At 50.2% G+C, this 20,243-nt stretch overlaps 1 protein-coding gene across 1 annotated transcript; it reads right to left on the bottom strand.

Moving 5' to 3' along the window:
• Positions 1-3,529: 3,529 nt before the first annotated feature.
• HEATR6 (HEAT repeat containing 6) lies at positions 3,530-18,871 on the bottom strand. The gene is made up of 20 exons (XM_005525672.3): positions 18,701-18,871; positions 17,947-18,054; positions 17,416-17,556; positions 16,206-16,321; positions 15,714-15,828; positions 15,390-15,491; positions 14,868-15,005; positions 13,730-14,013; positions 13,259-13,436; positions 12,774-12,980; positions 12,046-12,145; positions 11,495-11,856; positions 10,517-10,639; positions 9,906-9,992; positions 8,981-9,115; positions 7,828-7,950; positions 6,670-6,794; positions 5,556-5,652; positions 4,980-5,184; positions 3,530-4,547 (listed from the first exon to the last, which is right to left on the bottom strand). The coding sequence occupies exons 1-20, from the start codon at positions 18,869-18,871 to the stop codon at positions 3,997-3,999; spliced, it is 3,468 nt and encodes a 1,155-aa protein (XP_005525729.3). The 3' UTR covers positions 3,530-3,996.
• Between the last annotated feature and the right edge of the window lie 1,372 nt (positions 18,872-20,243).

Genomic DNA, 20,243 nt, shown 5'->3' with positions numbered 1-20,243 from the left:
AGTTGAGCCGGTCACCCCCAGAAATATTTCCCCAGGCCAAGCCTGGCAGTGCAGCAGCACACAGGGGCATCAGGAACGGGGGCAGCTGCTGAATCACCCAGCCCATCTCAGCCCTCTGCACGTGGGCCAGCGCTCAAGCAAGATGTGGCAAGCCTCCCACCCGGCAAGGCCGGCTTTACGAGCGGATTTCAAGTTCCACATAGTTTTCCCTCCCATTCCAGCGCTAACGTTTTTCCTGCCGCTCCAGGAGCGGGGATTGGCGACGTCGCCTGCCCAGGCTGTGCCCCCTGTGCCCCCGCGGGCACCCCCCACCCTGCAGCTGCCACCGTGCCAGCGTGCCGAGCGTGCCCCTGCTCCAGTGCTGGGCCATCAAGGAAATCTGCTGGACTGAAAAAATACCAGCACGTCTAGACTGAAATACCAGTCTGGGCTCCCGGGGAGCTAGAGGACCCCCCCGGAGCAGCGTGGGCTCCCTTTTCCCGGGGGTGGCACAGGAAGGAATGACCCCAGGGACAGTCCTGCTCCCCGGGGCTTTCCAAGCCTCTTCAGAATCTCTATCCCAATCCCCACTTGGCGCTGCGGTGCCCAGAGCCCTGGGGTTCCCAGGCTTTTCTTCCACACTCCTTCCCTCCTTGCCCACACCCTTCCTGCTGGGATCCCTCCTGCCACAGGCTTTAGTCCCCGGCGAGAGCTGTGACAGCCAGGTCAGGCCAGCCAGGGTCGGGCTGTGCCCAGATCCCCTCGCTGCCGGCTCCATCCATCAGCGGCGACCCCGGAGCCGCCCGAGGGGGAGCGCCGGGAGGTTGCAGAGGGGAGAAAAGGAAAACAGACAGGATAAAAATCACCGAATTAGCGGGTCCCAGGGAGGGACGGCCTGCGAGATAGCGCGGGGCCATTTTTTACAGTGGAGACAGCAGGCATGAACTGCGGATCAGCCTCTTCCCTTTGACCTCGCCACTGGAAATCACCCCTGCCTTCGCCACCCCATTGCTCACGGGCCGATGTCGCTGACAGCGGAGTCACAGCCCCGGGGCTGCGCGGAGGGAGCACCGGCATCCCGGGGCCAAAGGCCGGGAGGGAAAATTCCCAAATCCCGTTCATCACACGGGAACGGGCAGAGCTGGCCACGCTCGGATCCCGGTCCCGCTCGGATCCCGGCCCCGCTCGGATCCCGGCCCCGCTCGGATCCCGGCCCCGCTCGGATCCCGGCCCTGCTCGGATCCCGGTCCCGCTCGGATCCCGGCCCCGCTCCGATCCCGGCCCTGCTCGGATCCCGGCCCCGCTCGGATCCCGGCCCTGCTCGGATCCCGGTCCCGCTCGGATCCCGGTCCCGCTCGGATCCCGGTCCCGCTCGGATCCCGGTCCCGCTCGGATCCCGTCCCCGCTCGGATCCCGTCCCCGCTCGGATCCCGGCCCTGCTCGGATCCCGGTCCCGCTCGGATCCCGGTCCCGCTCGGATCCCGGCCCTGCTCGGATCCCGGTCCCGCTCGGATCCCGGTCCCGCTCGGATCCCGGCCCTGCTCGGATCCCGGTCCCGCTCGGATCCCGGCCCTTCTCGGATCCCGGCCCCGCTCCGATCCCGGCCCCGCTCCGATCCCGGCGCTGCGGGCGGACACTGCAGTGGGGACAGGGGCTGGGGGCACCCCGCGACCGCACCGAGGGGACAACCAGGACCCCACCGAGGGGACAGAAGCAAGCGGCACCGCCGCTGTCGCCGTGCCCGGGGACGTGGTGCCACCTCGTGGCCCGGGGACCGGGGCCGCACCCCCGCTGCCTTGGGATGCTCAGGGCGCAACAGCCGCAGGGTGGCCGGTAAATCACTGCCTTTGCTCCCCGGTCACGGAGACAGTTGTTGTAGGGAAGGGGGAAAATCAATTTAAAAAGAAAGCTAACAATCCAAGCAGGTGGGTGCAGGCGAGAGGGGGTCTTCAGCAGCCCCAGGGCCGCTGGAAGTGACCCGCTGTGGTTGCTCCTTGCGGCAGAGCCCATCACCGCAGGTGTCCCCACGGGGCTGCCACGGGCCTGGGAAACGCTCCCTGGGGCTGCTCGGCCGCAGGAGACATCCCCGGGCCGGGATCGGGCCGGGCACTAAAGCCCTTTTGTTTTCCCCACCCAGTGACCCCGCGGAGGAACAGGCGGATTGTCTTTCAAACGGAGCCGATGTGGAGCTTGAATGTCCCTTGCCACCTTGGCTATAAATCATCCTGCATGTGATAAGGTAATTACCTTCTCCTTGGAACTATTCATAGGAAAACCTATAAAGGGCCTGGCTTGTAAACACAACAATAAAGAGGCAGTACAATAAAACCTTGGCCGGGGTGGGGAAGGTGCTGCCTTTCCCGGCCTCGAGCACCTCGTGCCCCAGCCAGCCCTGTGGCTGTCATGGGCAGCAAGGGCTGGTACAGGGCACACACAGGGTCCCTTTGTCCCCAGAGGGTCGGCAAAGCCCTGTTTGGGAATAACAGCAGCTCCTACCTGCTTCCTGGGGTGCATAAAAAGAGATTTCTCCATCCAGAGAACAGCCTGACACTGGATGGGGCTGCTGGAGCACACCCAGCTCAGGTACACCCTGCTCCCAAGTCCCACAGCTGCCTCAGCACCAGCATTCCAGCTGCTACAGGATGGAGGAAGCTCTAGAGATGTCAGCAACTTTGGGAAAGAAATCCAGGCAAAGTTTTGCTTTCAGTGGCTCTGGGACAGATTTCTCCCAAAGGCAGTGGAGAAACACAGGCTTGGTTCAGGTGTGGGAGCTCAAAGATGGGATCAGCTACAGCAGCAGCAGCCAGAGAGGAAAGGAGCAAGTGAAGCTGAAGTGCAAATGTGTCACCTGAAGCAGAGCCAGGACAGGGCCTAGCAGGGATGCTCAGCTCTTCCTCCATGCCAGGGTTTCCCAGCCTGACCACACACATGGGGCTGGTACAGCAGGAGAACTGGCCCCATCCATCCCCTGAAAAAGGCTCCATGATTCCAGGAAGTTTTGGATACTCTCAGCACTTGAGGCCTGCTGAAGCGGCAAGGGTGAAAGAACAAAGCAGATGAATTTTGTATCCCCCAGAGGTTTTACAACAGGCAGGGCTTGCCCTGAGCTCTGTTCAAACATCCAGCCCGGGGTTAGGACAGCAGGCACTTAACTCTGAGAGCCCCAGAGCCCGACTCATTCCTGGACGTGCTGATTTGCCCCCAGCAACATCAGAGAGCTCAGTGCTCCCCTGGCTATCAGCAGAGTAAGCACTGAGCAAACACAGAGTAAGTAACACCAGAGGGGAGGAATGGAAGGGGACAGAACTCCAGAACCAGAAACAAATCCATGTGCTGTTAGAACATCCCTGCACCTCCCACAGATGTGCTTGGAGAGCAAAAATTCCAGCCTTGGAGAAGCTACTTTGAACTTTCTGGCTTATGCAGCACAGTACCATCCATCTGGAAATGAGGAATTTAGATTTTTTTGGAAGACAGGACGAGTGGAGGCAGCAGGGAGGCACAGGCCAGGTGTACAACAGCAGGAACACAGACAGGTAAAGGCAAAGGGTGTTTGCTCTAAGCTATTCTTCAAATATTGGCGTATTTGGGTTTATTGCAGGAACACAAGAGTGACAACATTTGCAGTGCTCTGAAAAACAAAATTCTTCCAACCCCCTGCTTTACAAACATGATTCTGGATCCTGCAGCAATAGGAACAAAATGCTTTGAGATAAGCTGAGGGAACAGGCAGCTTTATAAAACACACAGAGGAGGAAAAGGCGTTTGTTTTCCAAGTGGCGACGCTGTGACAGCAAAGTGCACAAACCAGCCCCAGGGAGGGCAACAGCAGAGTTCACCAAACACAACCTCAAAAAATAATAATATAAAAATTAAGTCCTAGAGGCATTATTAATTAAGTCTGAAATAAAGTATTTAGTATCAGCAGCAGGAAATTTTTCCTCCAGATGTCCTGTGCAAGGGAACACAGTTCGGTGCTCCCTGTGGAAGCTTTGGTCACTGAAATGGGCATTTCCTTCAAGCTTCTGTCAGCTCCGTGGCATTGGTGTGGTTTGTCAGGACATCCTCCAGGTACAGGGACACTCTCACCCTCGCCTTGCCCTGCAGCTCTCTCTCTATCCCACTGAGATGGTCGATGGCTCCCTGCAATCCTCTCTTCCTCTCCCCCAGGTCCGTGTGCACTCCTGCCTCGTTCTCCTCCCCTGAGGACCTCAGGTACTGCAGGACGTAGGGTTTGATGGCGTCCCCGTGGTCCCTGAGGCTGCCCCCGATGAGGGGCAGGTCCGTGCTCCTCGCCAGCTGCAGCAGGTGCAGCAGAGCCCGGCAGATCTGGGTCCTGAGGCTGGAGCTGTACTTGAACTCCAGGAAGTCCTCGGTGTCCTCGCTCCTCTGCAGGGCCACCACCAAGGCATTCCAGATTTGGCAGAACTGCTCCGTGGAGCCGTAGCATTCCCTCCTGCTGGGGATGGACAGGGCCATGGCTGACTTGATTCGCACTTTGAAGTTCTTGCAGGACTTGACTACAGAGGAAAGGGCACTGAAAGCGTGTGTGGCCCAAGGAGCCTCTCCTGAATGGAAAAAACAACAACAAAAAAAACCCCTTTTTTAATCAGCTAAAATATGCAAAACTAAAAATGTCTCCTGAATATTTAATGGGCTGACATTGATTGAATTTATTGTGGTTTAAGTGAGAGAATCAGGGGTTATGAAATCAAATAGTAGTTAAAGCAGTTAATCTCCTGAAGTTTTACAAGAGGACACTTGGCACTTATTCACACCTATAATCCCACCCTCACACTCTTTCCTTGCATCCAGCTGAACACAGCACTTACACCTGCACTGGCACTGGAAGGAGTCTGTTCCACTGGGAAGAGCCCTGGGACAGCAAGACTCAGCTTCGTTGGCTTCCCCCCATCTTCTCCACCCCACTGGCACCAGAGGTGATCTGATGAGCCCCACAAGTGCCGAGGCAGCCCCGAGGCAGGGGAGCAGGCTCTCACCGAGAGGCAGGGCAGGGTTCTTGAACACGTTCCCCAGCGCGTAGCACGCGTTCCAGCGCACCTTCATGGTGGCCTCGCTGCCCACCGTGGCAATCAGGGCCTGCAGGGACTCCTTGATGGCCTCCCTAAACCTGGGGTTGGCCACGTGGCAGGGCTGCAGGAAATGGAGCACATTCCCAAGGGCACGGACAGCGTTGCTCTTCACCTGGAACACACAGAAACCTCTCAAGTTTTCGGGCTGTTGGCAGGTTTGATGTCAAGCCTGCTGAGAAATCATCTCAGAGCCAGCAAGGAGCACAGCTGGGATCACACTGTGTCTTCCTGAATGCCACCAGAAAGATCATTCTCTGCAAGTGACCAGAAACCAAACCAAAACCCCTGCTCTGTGGAAAAGCCCAAATTCCGTGCAACTCAAACACCATAGGAAACCTCTGAGCACCAGCCCTCAGGGAAGGATATGAGCTGCAGCTCCCCTCAAACGTTGGGGCAAAGAGACCTAAAGTAACTGGTGCCCTTTTCTTTTTTTAATGCAGGAGTTAACTGCACCAACTCCACCCTCCTTCCCCTCAGCCTTACCTTGTCTCTGTCCTTGGATGCTTCCGTTGCAGACCGTAGCAATTTCAGCAGCAGGAGATCAGAAAGTTCCTCCTGGAAGCTTTGTCCCAGGGTTTCCCTGGCAGGAGAATCACCCTGTGAACACCCAGCTCATCTGCTCCATCCCCAAAGATGTGATACCACCCCTTATAAAGGCCCATGAACAAACAACCTTCACTCTTTAGAAGGCTAATATGTAAGGCAGACCTTTCTGCATGTGACCACTATGTTTATTAATTTAAAACCAAACTATCAATGCAAGAAAGCTGGTTAGCAATGGTTAAGTCTGTAATAAAAAACAGAGGGCAAGGAATTGTCCAGTGGTAATTCTGTGGCAGGAATATATGATAACTATTTTCCTGTTAAAAATGTAACAGTAGGTTGGGCTTCCCTCAGTCTCTGGCTTGAGGAAGGGTTAAATATTTATTAATTTTACTTCTGTGTTACATTGAAAGTAAAGGAACCATGTCATTACACCAAGCAACACACAAGAAATGGAAAAGTGAAAAGTTTTAAAGAGTCTCTCCTTAGAGTGACAAGACAAGAGGGAATAGCTTCAAACTGAGTGGGCTTAGATGAGGTATTAGAAAAAGCCCTGTGAGGGTGCCCAGAGCAGCTGTGGCTGCCCCATCCCTGGAAGTGTCCAAGGCCAGGGTGGACAGGGCTTGGAGCACCCTGGGACAGGGGAAGGTGTTCCCAGATGGATACAGGATGCTTAAACAGTGTCACACACTGGCAGAAACACAGGCAGAGGGTGGTTAAAAAGAAGGATCCAAGCCAAATTTCAGCTCTTTTTGATGTTAAGTATCACAGAATCATTTTGGTTGGAAAAACCCTTCCAGAGCATTGAGTCCCAGCTGTGCCTGATCCCCACCTTGTCCCCAGCCCAGAGCTCTGAGTGCCACACCCAGGCCTTCCTTGGACACCTGCAGGGATGGGCACTCCAAACCTCCCTGGGCAGGCCCTGGGAGCCTGACCACCCTTTCCATGGAGAAATTCCTCCTCATGTCCAACCTGGAGCTCTCCTGGCACAGCCTGAGGCCGTGTCCTCTGGTCTGTGTGACACTTGGGGACAGGGGCAGGGTGTGCCACGTACATGTTGATGATCAGGGTGTCTGTGAGGTTGCCCAGGGACCAGGCTGCCTTGGCACGGACGTTGGGAGACTTGTCATGGAGGGAGTTCAGAATGGCATTTGCTGTGTCTGCCACAAACATCACATCCTGTCAAAGCAAAAACTGCTGCAAAGTTATAAAGTTCTCAAAACACAGGTAATTTCCTGAGTAACACACTCTGTTTTTTCCAGGAAGAATGAGAGATCAGCTCTGATCATTTACTTTTCTAGGTGACACCTTTTAATGAGCTCATGGTGCTCTCTGCAGCTTTGCCTGACCTTTAATTAACAGTCCAAGCCTGAATGCTGACCAAGCCCACCACCCTTGGGTAGCTGTTACTGAAAAGCTTCAACAGATTATTTAATTCTATCAGTGATTTAGTTACTTTGGATTTTAACATAATTACATGGACTGCCAACCTTATACTCATCAAATCCCACTCTTAAAGTAATTGCTTTTCCAAACTCCCTGTTGAGCTGCCTGTCTAATCTTCTCTTCTATGGCACATTACATGTGCCTATGGTAAAGGATTTTCTTTCAAAGTATTTTGGAATTAAACTCAAAAGTCAGCTACTGCATTTTTTTTTTTATTAAAATCATTCACTTAAAGGTTACATTGTAAAAACTAATCTTCCAGCTCAGCCAAGCTAAGATGATATTTGTAGAAAAAAACAAGTTTTTTTTCTCCAAATAAGCTTTATTTCTTAGTTTCAAGAAAAACTTGAAGGCTTCACATTAAAAACCTGTTACAATCATAGAATCCTGAAGGTTGGAAAAGACCTCAAAGATCAAGTCCAACATTAAACTCCCCAGAGCACAGTACAGCTGTTCCCTTCATCCCAGCTCCCCCTCACCTCTTGCAGCTCCTCTGTGCCAACCTAACCACTCCAGATTCCATCCCTGAGAGCCTGGGAAGATCCTGACCTCTCTCCTTTTCCTCTCACTTCTGCTTCACCTTCCTTAAAGCTGCACTGATTCTGCTCTCACACAAAAGGCAAGAGTGAGTCTGGAGCCAGTGAGGAAATCTATAAATACACTACAGGCCGAAAGTCAAGTGAATTAATTTCAAACAAATCTATATTCCACATTCTTATGGTTCATTACCAAATGGCTCAGAAAAAGGGAGTGGGCTGGCTCTGACCTGCCTGAGGCACGGGAAGAGGATGTAGACTCCCAGGGCACGGGCAGCAGCAGCTTTCACCAGGGGGTTCTCGCTGTGGTTCAGGCCAAGCAGCAACGTGACACACAGGATCTGCTGGTCAGCCTGCAATGAGGAGCAGCAGTGGCAACAGGGGGCTGAGGAGAGCTCTGTCCCACAGGGACACACAAATTCTCTAAAAGAGCCTCTATCTGAAGGAGCTTCCACTCAGAGCATGCTCTAGATAAAATGAATTGAGCCCACCCAGGGAACAGGAATGCTTCCAGCACACAGGATCTCACTGCTGTTGGGTAAGACCACAAAGAAAATCAAAGCATCAACTCTCATCCAAAGCAGAAGGAATGGCCCATCAGAGCTAACAGAGAGGATGGGTTGCTCTTGCCCTCCTTCCCTCTCTGCCCCTCATTAAGCAGGATGGGCAGGCAGGGTGAGCTCAGCCTGGGCAGGTTGTCAGTTCACCAGCCCATGACAAAAAGGTCAGAGTGGGCACTGACTTGACCCCACTTGGCCACAGGGACAGGAGAGGGGATGGGATCAAAGTACAGGGGGATGAAGTACACACTGTACTTGGAGAATTCCAGAGATACTGCTGGACCAGCAATTCCTGGGCAAATGAGATCTGGCAGAGCACTCCCAGCGAGGGCACAGTGACACAGAAGGAGCTGCACAATGCAGGGGGGATCCACTGCCAAGGCTTTCATGTTTAAAAGCATATTTCATGTTGCAAAGGGAAAAAACCCACATGCAAATGGGTGCAAAACATCATGCCCTGGCTGTTGGCTCAGCTGGCTCTTCAAAGAATTAACCAGCAGAATAACAATCCCTCAGCCCTCCCTCATGCCATGAAATTCTTGTCCTCCATCTCCTGTGCAAGACTGCCAAGGCTGGGTATTCACGGCAGGGCCAAACAGCTGCTGTGACCCACAGTTTAATTGTTCTGACACGCTAATTACTCCCAACACTGCCCTTTCCAGCCTTCAACAGTTACAGTGTTCAGGAAGAGAAAAATACAATTTGAGAAGGTTTCTTTACTTTTGCCTGATAAGTTTTACAAGGCTTTACACTACTGTAATCTGGTGGACAAGGAGAAAGCCTCAAAAGTAAAACCACCATGTTTAAAGGTGTGTTCTCATACCTGCAGGAGGCTGAAAGCCTCTGGTAAGATAGAGGACAGGGCATCACAGGCACTTGTCTGGAGAGTGGCGTGGGGGGAGTTCTGCAGAGTGCCAGGTAAAGGGCCATTTAACATCATTGTCCAGAAGGTCACAACCTGCAGGAGAAGCAGCCAGGTTCATCTTTTAAACTCAGAAATTAAGCCTAAGTTCTTGTCTTAAAGATGACTGTCATACCCTGAAATTTGAACTGCATTAAATAGCTGCAATCCCACTCCTGAATCCACACAGCTGAGTGTTTTCATTTGCCTGACAATTTACATTCATAGCAAATAACAGGAGCCTGATGCTACTGAACACATTTCCTGTCTTGTAGGCTCAAAACAGCATGAGCCAAAGAAATTTTTAAGCTTGTCTTCTGTTCACAGAAGGAAGACTTAAACAGGCCCATATTACTCAGCTTCTGCAAACTTAGCCAACAGAGAATACATTTTTCTAAATTCACACATACTGTGGTTCTGGCCACTCTCTCTGAACTTGTGACCAGCCAGAAAATGTGGCTTGGCTCTTTAACAATGCAAATTCACCAAAATTCTGAAAGTTTTATGCAGCAGTAATGACACACAAAATCAGTACTGCTCTTCCAGCTCTCTGAGCTACAGCAGACTGCAAGAGTCGAGAAGAGGAGAGGCAAAGACACAGGGTTAACATCATGTAAAAAGAAATAAAACCCAACACATCTGTCTGCAGACAAGAACAACTGCCAAATTACTGCAGGAAGTCTCCAGAAATTGTCCATCCAGGTATCCATAAAGCTGCAGTCTGAGTCCCTTCCTGCTTCCCTGCAATTATTTATCTCATTATTATTTAATTATTATTTATCTGGCTGTGCCAGTGACTTTGCAGAGCCCAGGGAAGGAGCCCAGTGAGGTGGAATCTCACACTTACCACGCTGACAGGCACCCTCTGCTCAGGGGCAGTGGGGGAGTCAGGTTTGTGCTGCTGCAGGACGCCCGTGCCCAGCTCCTCCAGAAGCTACAAAGAACAAAACACAAGGAGGAGGTTTTCATCAGGGATGACTCAAGGACCAGGGAACTATAGAGCCTTAACCTAGGACTCCATCTACTCACCCAGGGAACAAAAATAAAAGATTCAGTACTGGTTTGGACTGTTCTGTCCCTGCTAGTACTGAAATTACGAGGAAATTACTTTCCTACATAAAGTCTCCAGCAAGCACAGCATAACAGACTACTGCACAAAGAGGAAATCTTTGGGTCACAGAGTCCAGTCCCTGCAGCTGATGCTCAGTCAGGGAAGGACCAGTGTTGTAGTCCTTCCATTTCCCAGGCTTCCTGGTGACTCAGCAGAGCAACAAAATTCTGCTGAGACTTCAAGACTGGAAGCAGAAGGTGCACTTCTCAAAGTGTCAGGGTACTGCATTTCTACATCACACACACAGATGCTCTGAATATTCATCCCCACTCATCTGCATTTGCAAAGCACACAGACAGACAAAACTGACTTGGTAAAACAACGTTGAGGTGTCCTCCTGCTCTTACTTTGGCTCCATGAAGCTGGATGGATGGATCCATTTCTTCCATGCATCTGCAAGCAACTTCTCCAAGTTCTAGGAAATAGCTCTGAGCCATAGGGAAATAACCTTTCACAAGAAGAGCCAACACCTGAACACAGACAAAAGAAATTCCATTCAGCATTTTTTCCTTCTGTCTACCCAAAATACCCCAGCTACACACTGAAATGATGTTAATGGGCTAATCAACCCTGGCACCATATACTGAACTCTGATGTAACAGATACACCTTGCAGCACAACTTCTGGAATACTAGAGATGATTAAAAGCCTCTCTGTTCCATTATCTTGTTCAAAGAAGAGCCACAGAAGCGCTATCAAGTAGCAAGACCATGAATTATTTACTGCAAGTCAGGGCTCCTGTAGAAAAAAAAAACTAAGAGCAAGACATTCTGTACCTCCTGTAACACTGCTGCTGCCTCTTCTGAAGCTGGATTTAACAAATATTTAACAAATATTTCCAGAAAAAGAGTGAAACTTCTTGGGATGCATGTTACAAAATCTTACCCTTTGCTGTGGCTACATGAATTAAGACAGAGCTAAGCCTCAGCATCCACAGGTACTTCTTAAGTCATTCCACAGCTCCTTGCAGACTGTTCTCTGACTGCAGGGCTTTCCCACTGTTTTCCATCAAAACTTTAATTTAGATTCTGTATGGAGGAGTTTACATGAGGAAGACTCACAGTCTGCCAGCACACACCCCCAAAAATATTGAAAAAAATACTGAAGATAAATTATCACAGGCAGATGAACTTGCTGCAGCAGGTTTGCAGTGGGACAGTCATGCTGTGGCCATGGAATCAAAACGTTTGAGTCACAGCAGCTCAGTCCCACTGCACCAGCAAAGGCCTCAGCCTAAATCTCCCTGAGAAAGACGGGAGCAGAGGGAATCCACAAGTGAGGGAGACAGCTGGATGTGAGCCAAGCTCCCTGTGAGTGTCTCCCACCTGCAGGGCCTCCAGCCGCAGGGGACACGGCTCGTAGACACTGGCCAGGGACGGGAAGTTGGCGTCGCTGTCGGAGCAGGAATCCTCCCTGGGCAGGGCGATGATGGAGACACACAGGCAGAGCAGCCAGCAGGGCTCTGGAGGGGCACACCCTGCTGGATTGTCCAGAGGGCTTTCCCCTGCCCAGGGCAGTGCTTTCCTCCACTGCTCACAGGAGCTGAAGCGCCGAGGGGTTGCGCTGCCGCTGCTGTTCAGCCCTGAGGAGCTGGGCTGCTGCAGAAGCAGCTGCACCTCTGGCAAAGGGGCCTGGACAGAAACTATTGCCCCCAACAATGTGAGGCTGGAAACTCGAACATTAACATCTGCAGGAGACAACGGGGGGAGAAGAAAAAGCAAATAAAACTCCATCAGAACCTCACTGATGGCCCAGCATCCTCCCTCAGCAGTTTTCAGACAAGACAGATTGTAATTTATAAACATCCACTGCTACTGAATCATGAATTTATGGAGCACAGAGGAGGGGAGGAATATTACAGAGAGAGAATGCAAACCTTTGTGAGAGATGTAGGGCTTGATCTGGTTCCACACCCTGGTAAGCAGCCCAGGTTTCAATCGGCTGTAGGGTGCATTGGAAACCAAGTTTGCAAGGCACTGAAACACAGAGAAAGGTGCTGGTTACAATGTCAGCCTGCCTCCAACACGTTTGTTTTTACATTTGGAATTTAGGTCACTCAGCTCATTATCTGAGGGCACCTGAAAAAAAACACCTCAATTATCTGCTGTGTGAACACTGGATACAAACTTGGCTCCTAAGAACAAGGATTTAACTACTGTGATGTGGCACAAAGACCAAGGAATTTTAATAGCCCATGGAAGGATTTGTCAATTTGGATTCCAGTTTTAAAGTCAATGTGAGTCTTCAGAATAATTTTATAGGTTCATTCAGCTCCAAAAACCAAAAAAATGCAGAAAAAAGAGAATTGTGCTGAAAAGAAACCCCAAGACTCTGGATGGAACTCTGAGGAACCTGGTCAAGTGGAACGTGTCCCTGTCCATAGCAGGGGATTGAAACAAAGTTATCTTTGAGGTCCCTTCCAACCCAAACCATTCTGTGATTCCATGATTCTGCAGGATGACTCAGTCAATGAAATCCTGTGAGATGACAAAGGTCTGTTTCTCACCACCACCACCTCACTCCTCAACAGCAATTCTGTGCAATCTTTCTTCAGGACTCAATCTAGAGAGCAGTGCCAGCCCTTGGGAGCACATTTGCAGGTACCTTAACTATCTGTGTCAGTGTCTGAGAGGAGGACTCTGCCACCAGGGCCAGCAGCAGGCAGCGGTGCAGCTCCCGGATACTGGAAGCAATAGTGACAGAGAAGGGAGTAAAAGCTCTCTTGTGGTCACTGGCATCTTCAGCCACAGAGAGGAACTGCTTGGAACCTTCCAGGAAGGCTGAGAGGACTTGAAGAGCACAGGCACGTGTCTGAAATGATAAAACATTTGTGGTACCTTTTAACGCCTCCTTTGAGCAGGTGGAGAATTTTAAAATGCATGAAATCCTCTCCAGAATGAGAAAATTCATCTCCAACTATCTTTTTTTCATAGCTTTAAGCAACACACGAACCAATCCTTTGTTTCCTTAGCCAATACTTCCTATTTATTTCTTGGGCAGTAGCCAAACACTTACTGAAGCCCAGAGAAGACAACTCCTAAGATTAATAGGGGAAACCAGAACAATTTTTGTTCTCAGAAGTGCCTCACCTTTGGAGAAGGGTCCTTTAGAGCAATAGTCATCAGGGACACAGACTGGGGGCTGCCAATACCAGGGGCATCAGGAACAAATGCTGACCAATAGCCATAAAGAACTCTCTTTTCTATTGACTTTATAGTGGAGAGGAAACAGGCCAGAGCCCCTTGGCGAACATTGGCTTGGTAAGACCTTAAACACAAACAAAAAGATTAATGAAAACAGCAGGAACAAGGGATGGACTCCACCTCTTTCATGTGTATTAATCACTGGCTGTGAGAGGAAATCTTTTAGACCAAGAACAGGAAGAGGAAGAACAAATTTACTTCCAAACCAACACGAATTACTGCCTTCCAATTTTCTTGTATCATCTCATAAATCAAAATGGAAAGTGATTTCCTCAGCAGTTTTGATTAAGAACAAAGGATCATGTGGAAGTGTTGTATGGGCCCCATGTTTTTTATGCTTATGTGCACAACAATCACCTCACTTTGCTCTGTATTCCACCTTCGGTGTCGGAATACTCGGACTCACTGCTGCTGATGAGTTTCCAGCCCGTGGGATGTGAAGGCAGGGGATCCTTCCCAGCACACACATCCGATGCACGAGGCCGAGGATCTGCACCAGGGCTGTTCTGCACATCTCCCAAGTGCAATTTCAGCATGTCAGCTCCCAGCACTGACTCATTTCCTGCATCCCCTGAATCTTCTCTTCCTTCTTCCCCAAACTCTCCCTTCTTTTGTTTCCCTTTGCACTTTTTTCTTCGGCTCTAAGACAAAAAATTGATTTTTCTTAGTCAATACTTAACAAATACGTAAATGCAGCTACATGTCTCTGCAATACTTTACACACAGAAACAGTCACTCTTTAGCATCTGAGTTTTTAAGTTCTGCTAATTAGTAGCAACAGTCACAAAATTTCAGTAATACCTCAGTATAGCCTCAAAAACTAAGCTTTGGCTTCTTCATCAGTAAAACAAAATACATCCAAGAAAACTTTTAGCTAAAAATCATATTTCACACAAAAGTGATTAAAAAACAACACTAAATACTTCTGTAGTCCTTTTAGATTTACAGGAGATAACACTAACTAACCTTTCTTTTCACCATCTAAAAAGAAACAAGTCAACATGACTAGATAACTTTATTTTCTCTAATGTCTTTCATATAATCAGTAATCCAAAGTATTCACAGAGTTAAAAAATAACCCGTAGAAGGATTAAGCAGAACAGATGAGGCAAGAAATCAGTCTTAACTGAACTTGACTTCCCTAAGAAAGAGTCAAACAATTGTGCAAGTGTTAGGAGAGAAAATGTGACTTATAAAATCAAAAGCTTTGGTGAGTTTGCACGCATCAATCCAGTGCTTGCAGGCCAGGAATTCTTGGCTACGGATGAATAATTGTTGCACAAAGCTTAACTGAGGAAAGCCAAACCCTGCAGAGCCATTTGTTCATGCCACCTGAGTTCCCAAAGCAATTTTACTCAGTGCAGAATTTATAACCAACACCTTTGAAGCAAAGAATCAAATGTACATGCTCAGGTCATGAAGAGTCACCAATATCACGACAAGTAAGACACAATCACAACAAACAGGCTGGAGAATCAGGAGCAGCCCAGCTTACCCCTGTCTGCTTAGAGGTGGCTGGTTCTGACTGCTCCTGCTTGACAGGTGACCTTTTATCATACTGGGGTAAGGGAGCAGGGTACAGGGCTGTGGGCACCTCTATGCTCAGTCCTGGTAGCCCATGGAACATGCATTTCTGCAACAGGAACACAAATGTTAGCATTCTGTCTCTTTCTCATGCACAGATTTACTGTTACTCACTCAGGTGAATTCATGAAAGCTCAGTTGTGCTCCTTCCCCCGGGTCCTGCCTCTCCCATGTACAAGGCTATGCAACTGAAATCCATCTTTGTCTAGAAGGATTTCAAGTAGGTCCAAAAAACCCCAAGCCTCCCATCTTCCTCTCACATTCTGCTGTGGGAAGTGCAGTGAAGATGCCGTGAGAGAAACTCAGTATTTTTTATCTCACACTCCATTTCCCCCCACACTCAGGCTTCTCTGCTCCCTCTTGCTCATCTTCCCCTGTTTCCCTGGAACCTCACAGTGTCTGCCTCTTTCTCCAGGGAGATTTAAGGATTTACCTTTAACACTGCCAGAAGAGCTCCAATTTGGTCAGTTTGCATCAGTTTCATCTTCCCACCATTGAGAAGCGACTGAACACCTTTCAGTGCACTTTGCAGTAACTGAAAACAAAATAATTACTTACTTTTCCTTCCCAAAATGCTGAAGGTTTACAGCTTTCAAGCAGCTTTCTAGGCAATTACAGTTTTGTTCAACTGAGACAGTACTTTGATAAATTATAGACTATTAAAGCAAAACCTTAATTGACAACATTCCAAATTCCATATATTCCAGCAGCACAATCTCCTAGTTAGAGTATTTTAGACAACTAGACCCATACTTACCATGCAAAAAGTGATGTCATCCACATCAGCAGTTTTTGAAGACTGCAGAACACTTAGGAAAGTTTGAAAACAGACACTTCTATAGGACTCATCCAGGTATGGCTGTCCAGGGACACTAAAATTAGAGCAGGAGACACGAGGTTGGTTTGCAGTCTGTCCACAGCTTCATAAAGTTACACAAAGTCCCACTCAAGCCCTCTGCTGGCCTGCAGAGCCCAGATGATGGATGGATGGCTGACTGAAAGGGGCCAGCTCTACCATACAGAGGACAGAAGGAAACTTTCTGCATGAAAAACAAGACAGCACAACAGCTTTCCTTCCCTAAACTAATCCCTGTAACATTATTTGCTGGAAGACTGAGAGTTTATGGTTTTATGCACAAGTATTTTGGAATACTAAAGCTCTGAATTTCAAATTCATGCACCTACGCCTTGCTGGCCCTGTGCTGGCAGATGTACACATTCTAACCCACCTGAAAATGCTTGTACACACCTGAGACACAGGTTTGCCATGCTGCGCACAGCCGCTCTCCTGAGCTCCACGTCTGGCTGGGCAGGGTCACTGAACTGCAGCAGGAGCCCAGCCTTGCCCAGCAGATCTGGGAGATACTGAAAACAAACCATCAAAAGTCATTAGGGCTCAGTGCTCCTCCCTCAGCCTCCTGGGTCCTGTGTTTGGGGGCTAAACACCATGGGAGGTGGCTGGAGCCTGACTGGACACCAGGTGCCCACCAAAACTGCTCCTCAGATGGGCAGGGAGTGAAAATAGAAGGAAGGGCTCATGAGTTGAGACAAGGACAAGGAGAGGTCATTCAGTGATAAGCATCATGCGCAGAGAAGGCCTGACTAAGTGAAATTAGTTGAATTTATTACCAATCAAAAACCAAAGCACAATAATGACAAGTAAAACAAACCCTAAAAATTCTCAGCTGCAATTTCAGATTCCAGAGACAGATTTAGGTTTATAAAAAACAGCATGAAAACCTTAATTCCGTAAGTCCTCTTATTTTGTATTAAAAAAGGACAAGAGTTGAGCACAGTTGAGCTGAGTCCCAGTTTATGCTATCCTCCCAGACATGAAGCTAAGCTAGGCACAACTGCTGCACCAAACTGCTGCCACTACACAGGCTACAAGCCCACACAAGCTGGCAGCTCCCAAACTGTGAGCATCACCACCCCATGCTCAGCCCAACAGCAGAGATTGCTTTGCAAGCTGCCATGAGCTGGCGACAGCAGGAGGATTCAGCATTTCAAACACTGTCAGCTGCAGCAACAAGGAGCTTCACACAGGATTGATACCCGAGAGCCTCTGCTTTGAAACGGCGCCGAGCTAAAGCCCTGGTCTGGTTACAGGATGGATTTCAGCATTCTCAGTGGAGCCTGTGGAGTTATGTGCAAGCTGAAGCTCCCCGTGGTCCTCCTGCTGGTCTGCAAGCTATGCCTGTGCCCTTAGTTAATGGCGATCCCTACAGCTGCAGCCTGCAGGTACAGAGTATTCCACATGGGAATAATAATTATTTATAAATACAACTGAAATTCAACTTTCCCATAAATATCAGCCACTATTTAAATGGGATCTAATCTTAGCATGAAAGGTAACACAATTTGAGAACTTTTTTATTTTTTCTGCCAGGAAAAAAAAATAAAGTAGAAACAGCAGTGGTGCAAATATTTTTGTTGTTTCTCTCTGTTTGCAAACTCACCTTCTGACACTTAGGTCCATTACTGTAAACAAGAGCTGCTAAGGCTTGAAGAATTTCAACATGTGTCCAGGAGCTGCACTGCCTCAGAGCAGAGATGCAGTAAGAGAGAAGGAAATTCAAGTTCTGCTCATCAACCATCACCTGTCATAACAGAAAAGGTCAAGATAAACATCATTTTGTGCTGCTGCAGTCAGTAAACCCAGAGAAACTGGTCACAGATTCAGGTGATTTGGCTGTTAAAATCACATACCAGCAGAGAGCACACCTGACAAGAAATGGATAAATGTACAAGTCCTAAAATGTACAGGTCCTAAAACCAAGACTATTTCCCATGGTGAATCACTTCTGACTGAGAGGTGGTTTTATGAGGAACCATGCTAAAACCGGACCACAGCCTCAGCTACCCAAAAACAAGTAACACAATGAAAATCCAAGAAACTCTGCCTGAAGGTTGGCTCCACAGCCCTGGCAAAAGATAGAGTTCCTCTGGTTTATTGAGGGACAGGAGAGACATGGCCAAACTCTTCCTACCTGATACCTGTTGAGTAAGTGATGAATAAGCTGACAGACTTTGCTGACAAGATGTTCTTGATCAAGGGGAACCAACTGACAGGCTTGGACAAGCACAGCACAAACATCCTGGAAGGCAAAGCCTGAGTTTATTATTTAGGGACTACAAAAACAATAATAATGGCTCAAGAAAAATACCAAGATAGATCAAAGAACAGAAGAGCACTGTTCAAAAATCAATTCATTCCAAAGTGCAAAGTAAGCCTGCTTTGGAAATAAAATGAAGACAAAGCAGTGTAATAATGAAGTACTGCGTGTTGCCAATTAAGCAGCATCCATGCTGATCATCTAGTGTGCTCAGCTTTGAAGGGCTTACTTTAAGGCCTAAAAAATTACTACTTTTCCAATATCAGACTATGAAAATTGCCTAGGGACACAGTCCCACCTATTGCTGTCAGCCACCATATCTCCACGGGCAGCGCTTCGGCACAGGGCAGGAGGGCTCAGAGTCACCAAGGGGCCGGAGAAGGGCCCGGGGGTGGGCAGAGGAGCGCGGGAGGTGTGCGGGACCATCCCGTCCGCAGCGGGGAACGCGGGCTGGAACCTGGGGCTCCTGCCTGGGGACACGGGGGTGGCACAGCGGGGAAACCCCCCTCGATGGCCCCACACGTGCGCTGCGAGACGGGCCCACCCGCGGCCGAGGCCGCCTCGTTCTCCTCCCCACGCGGACACATCCCCGGACTCCCCTCGGTGCCGGTGCCCCATCCCGCGGTACCTGCGGGCCGGGCGCGGCCGCGGGCTCGGGCCCGCAGCTCTCCGAGATGAGCTGGTCGAAGAGCAGGTGCAGCTCCGTGCGGCGGCTGCCGTCGGGCCGGGCCCGCAGCGCGCCGAGCCGCGCCAGGCAGCGCCGCAGCGACCCGGCCGGGCCCGGCTCCGCCGCCGCCATGGCCGCGCCCCGCCCCGCCCCGCCCCGCCGGCAGCCACAGCCCTTCCGGGGCGGCCGCGGCTACGGCGGCCCGGCGGGGCCAGCGCCGCAGAGGGCCGGGCAGAGCCCGCGGCAGGGGGCGGTGCCCGCCCGCCTGTGGCACTGCCCGGACAGGGAACAACAGCGAGTGTTCAACCGCAGAGTCACCGGGCTGGGAAAGCCCCTCGAGACCGAGCCGTGCCACCAAGTGCCACGTCCGCGTGACATTTAAATCCCCTCAGGGACGGGGACTGCGCCTGCTCCATGAAGAACTTTTCCCGGTGTCCGATCTGAACCTGTGGTGGCGCGGAGGATGCGATGGCTGTAACCCAAAAGCAGGGCTGCTGCTGTCCCACTGCCCTGTCCCAGCTCTGCCCGTAGCCCGTTCAGGCCAGACACAGGACGCTCTGCCATCGTACAGCTCTGGGGACACCGGGACCAGCGGCTGTGAACAGGAGCCCGCTCCCCTTAAGGGATCCCGCTGGGATCTGCACCTCACCAGCATTAACATCTCGCTGAGGGGTAACATCAAATTAACAGCTGGGCTCCCACCGTTCCCTGTGAACGGGATCCGGGGAGAGCAGCCAGGGACTGGAAAGCCCTGCGTGATGGGGACGTTCACTCCAATGGGGCTCGGCCAAGTGTTCCTGCCTCGCCGCACACGGACTGCTGCCAACAGCGGATCCACATCACCTGGGAAGGAACAGGGGGCTCCAGGGCCAGGACACTGCCTTTTCCTTTCATGTCACATCAAGGCAAAGCCTTACCTCTGGTTTACCTTCCTTCCATTTCCTCATCACACTTACCATCCCAAGAAAAGTACGTTCTGTGCCACCAGTGCTGTGGCCTTACTGTCCTTCTGTGCCCTGGGCTGGTTCTGGGAATTGCTTTGCTCCTTCCCTTTATCGTGCCATTTATCCTCTGCTGTTTGTTCCCTCAAAGTCCCTAAAGGCTGCTGAGGCAGTGTCCTAGGGTGACAGAGAAACCCAGTGCAGAGACAGCCCCAGGCATGTTATTATTGTGCAGGGATGATATTCATAGAATGACAGAATATCATGAGTTGGAAGGGACCCACAAGGATCATCAGAGTCCTGAGAGATTTTATTGAGCTCTGTGCCAGCCCAGCCTGGACATTGCTCCAGGGGGAGCAGCTGCTGAGAGCCTGAGTGCTGTGGGAGGCAGTGTGGAAAAGTGGTGTGGCCACCTTCACTACTGAGTTGAGATTTCAAACCCAGGAATGTCAGCGTTGCCTTCCCAACTTCTCTACTATGCATAAATTCTTACCAAACCCACACTCGAGGACCCTTTTCAGTCTTGTTTCTTTTGTCACCATTTTATTTTGTGGTTTATTATT

The sequence above is a fragment of the Pseudopodoces humilis genome, chromosome 23, assembly GCF_049639895.1.
Source record: "Pseudopodoces humilis isolate 2021_Gansu_Grassland_sample_001 chromosome 23, ASM4963989v1, whole genome shotgun sequence".
Taxonomy (NCBI): Eukaryota; Metazoa; Chordata; class Aves; order Passeriformes; family Paridae; genus Pseudopodoces; species Pseudopodoces humilis.
Note: the sequence above shows the minus strand (reverse complement) of the source record. Positions and strands in the feature narration are given on the sequence as shown.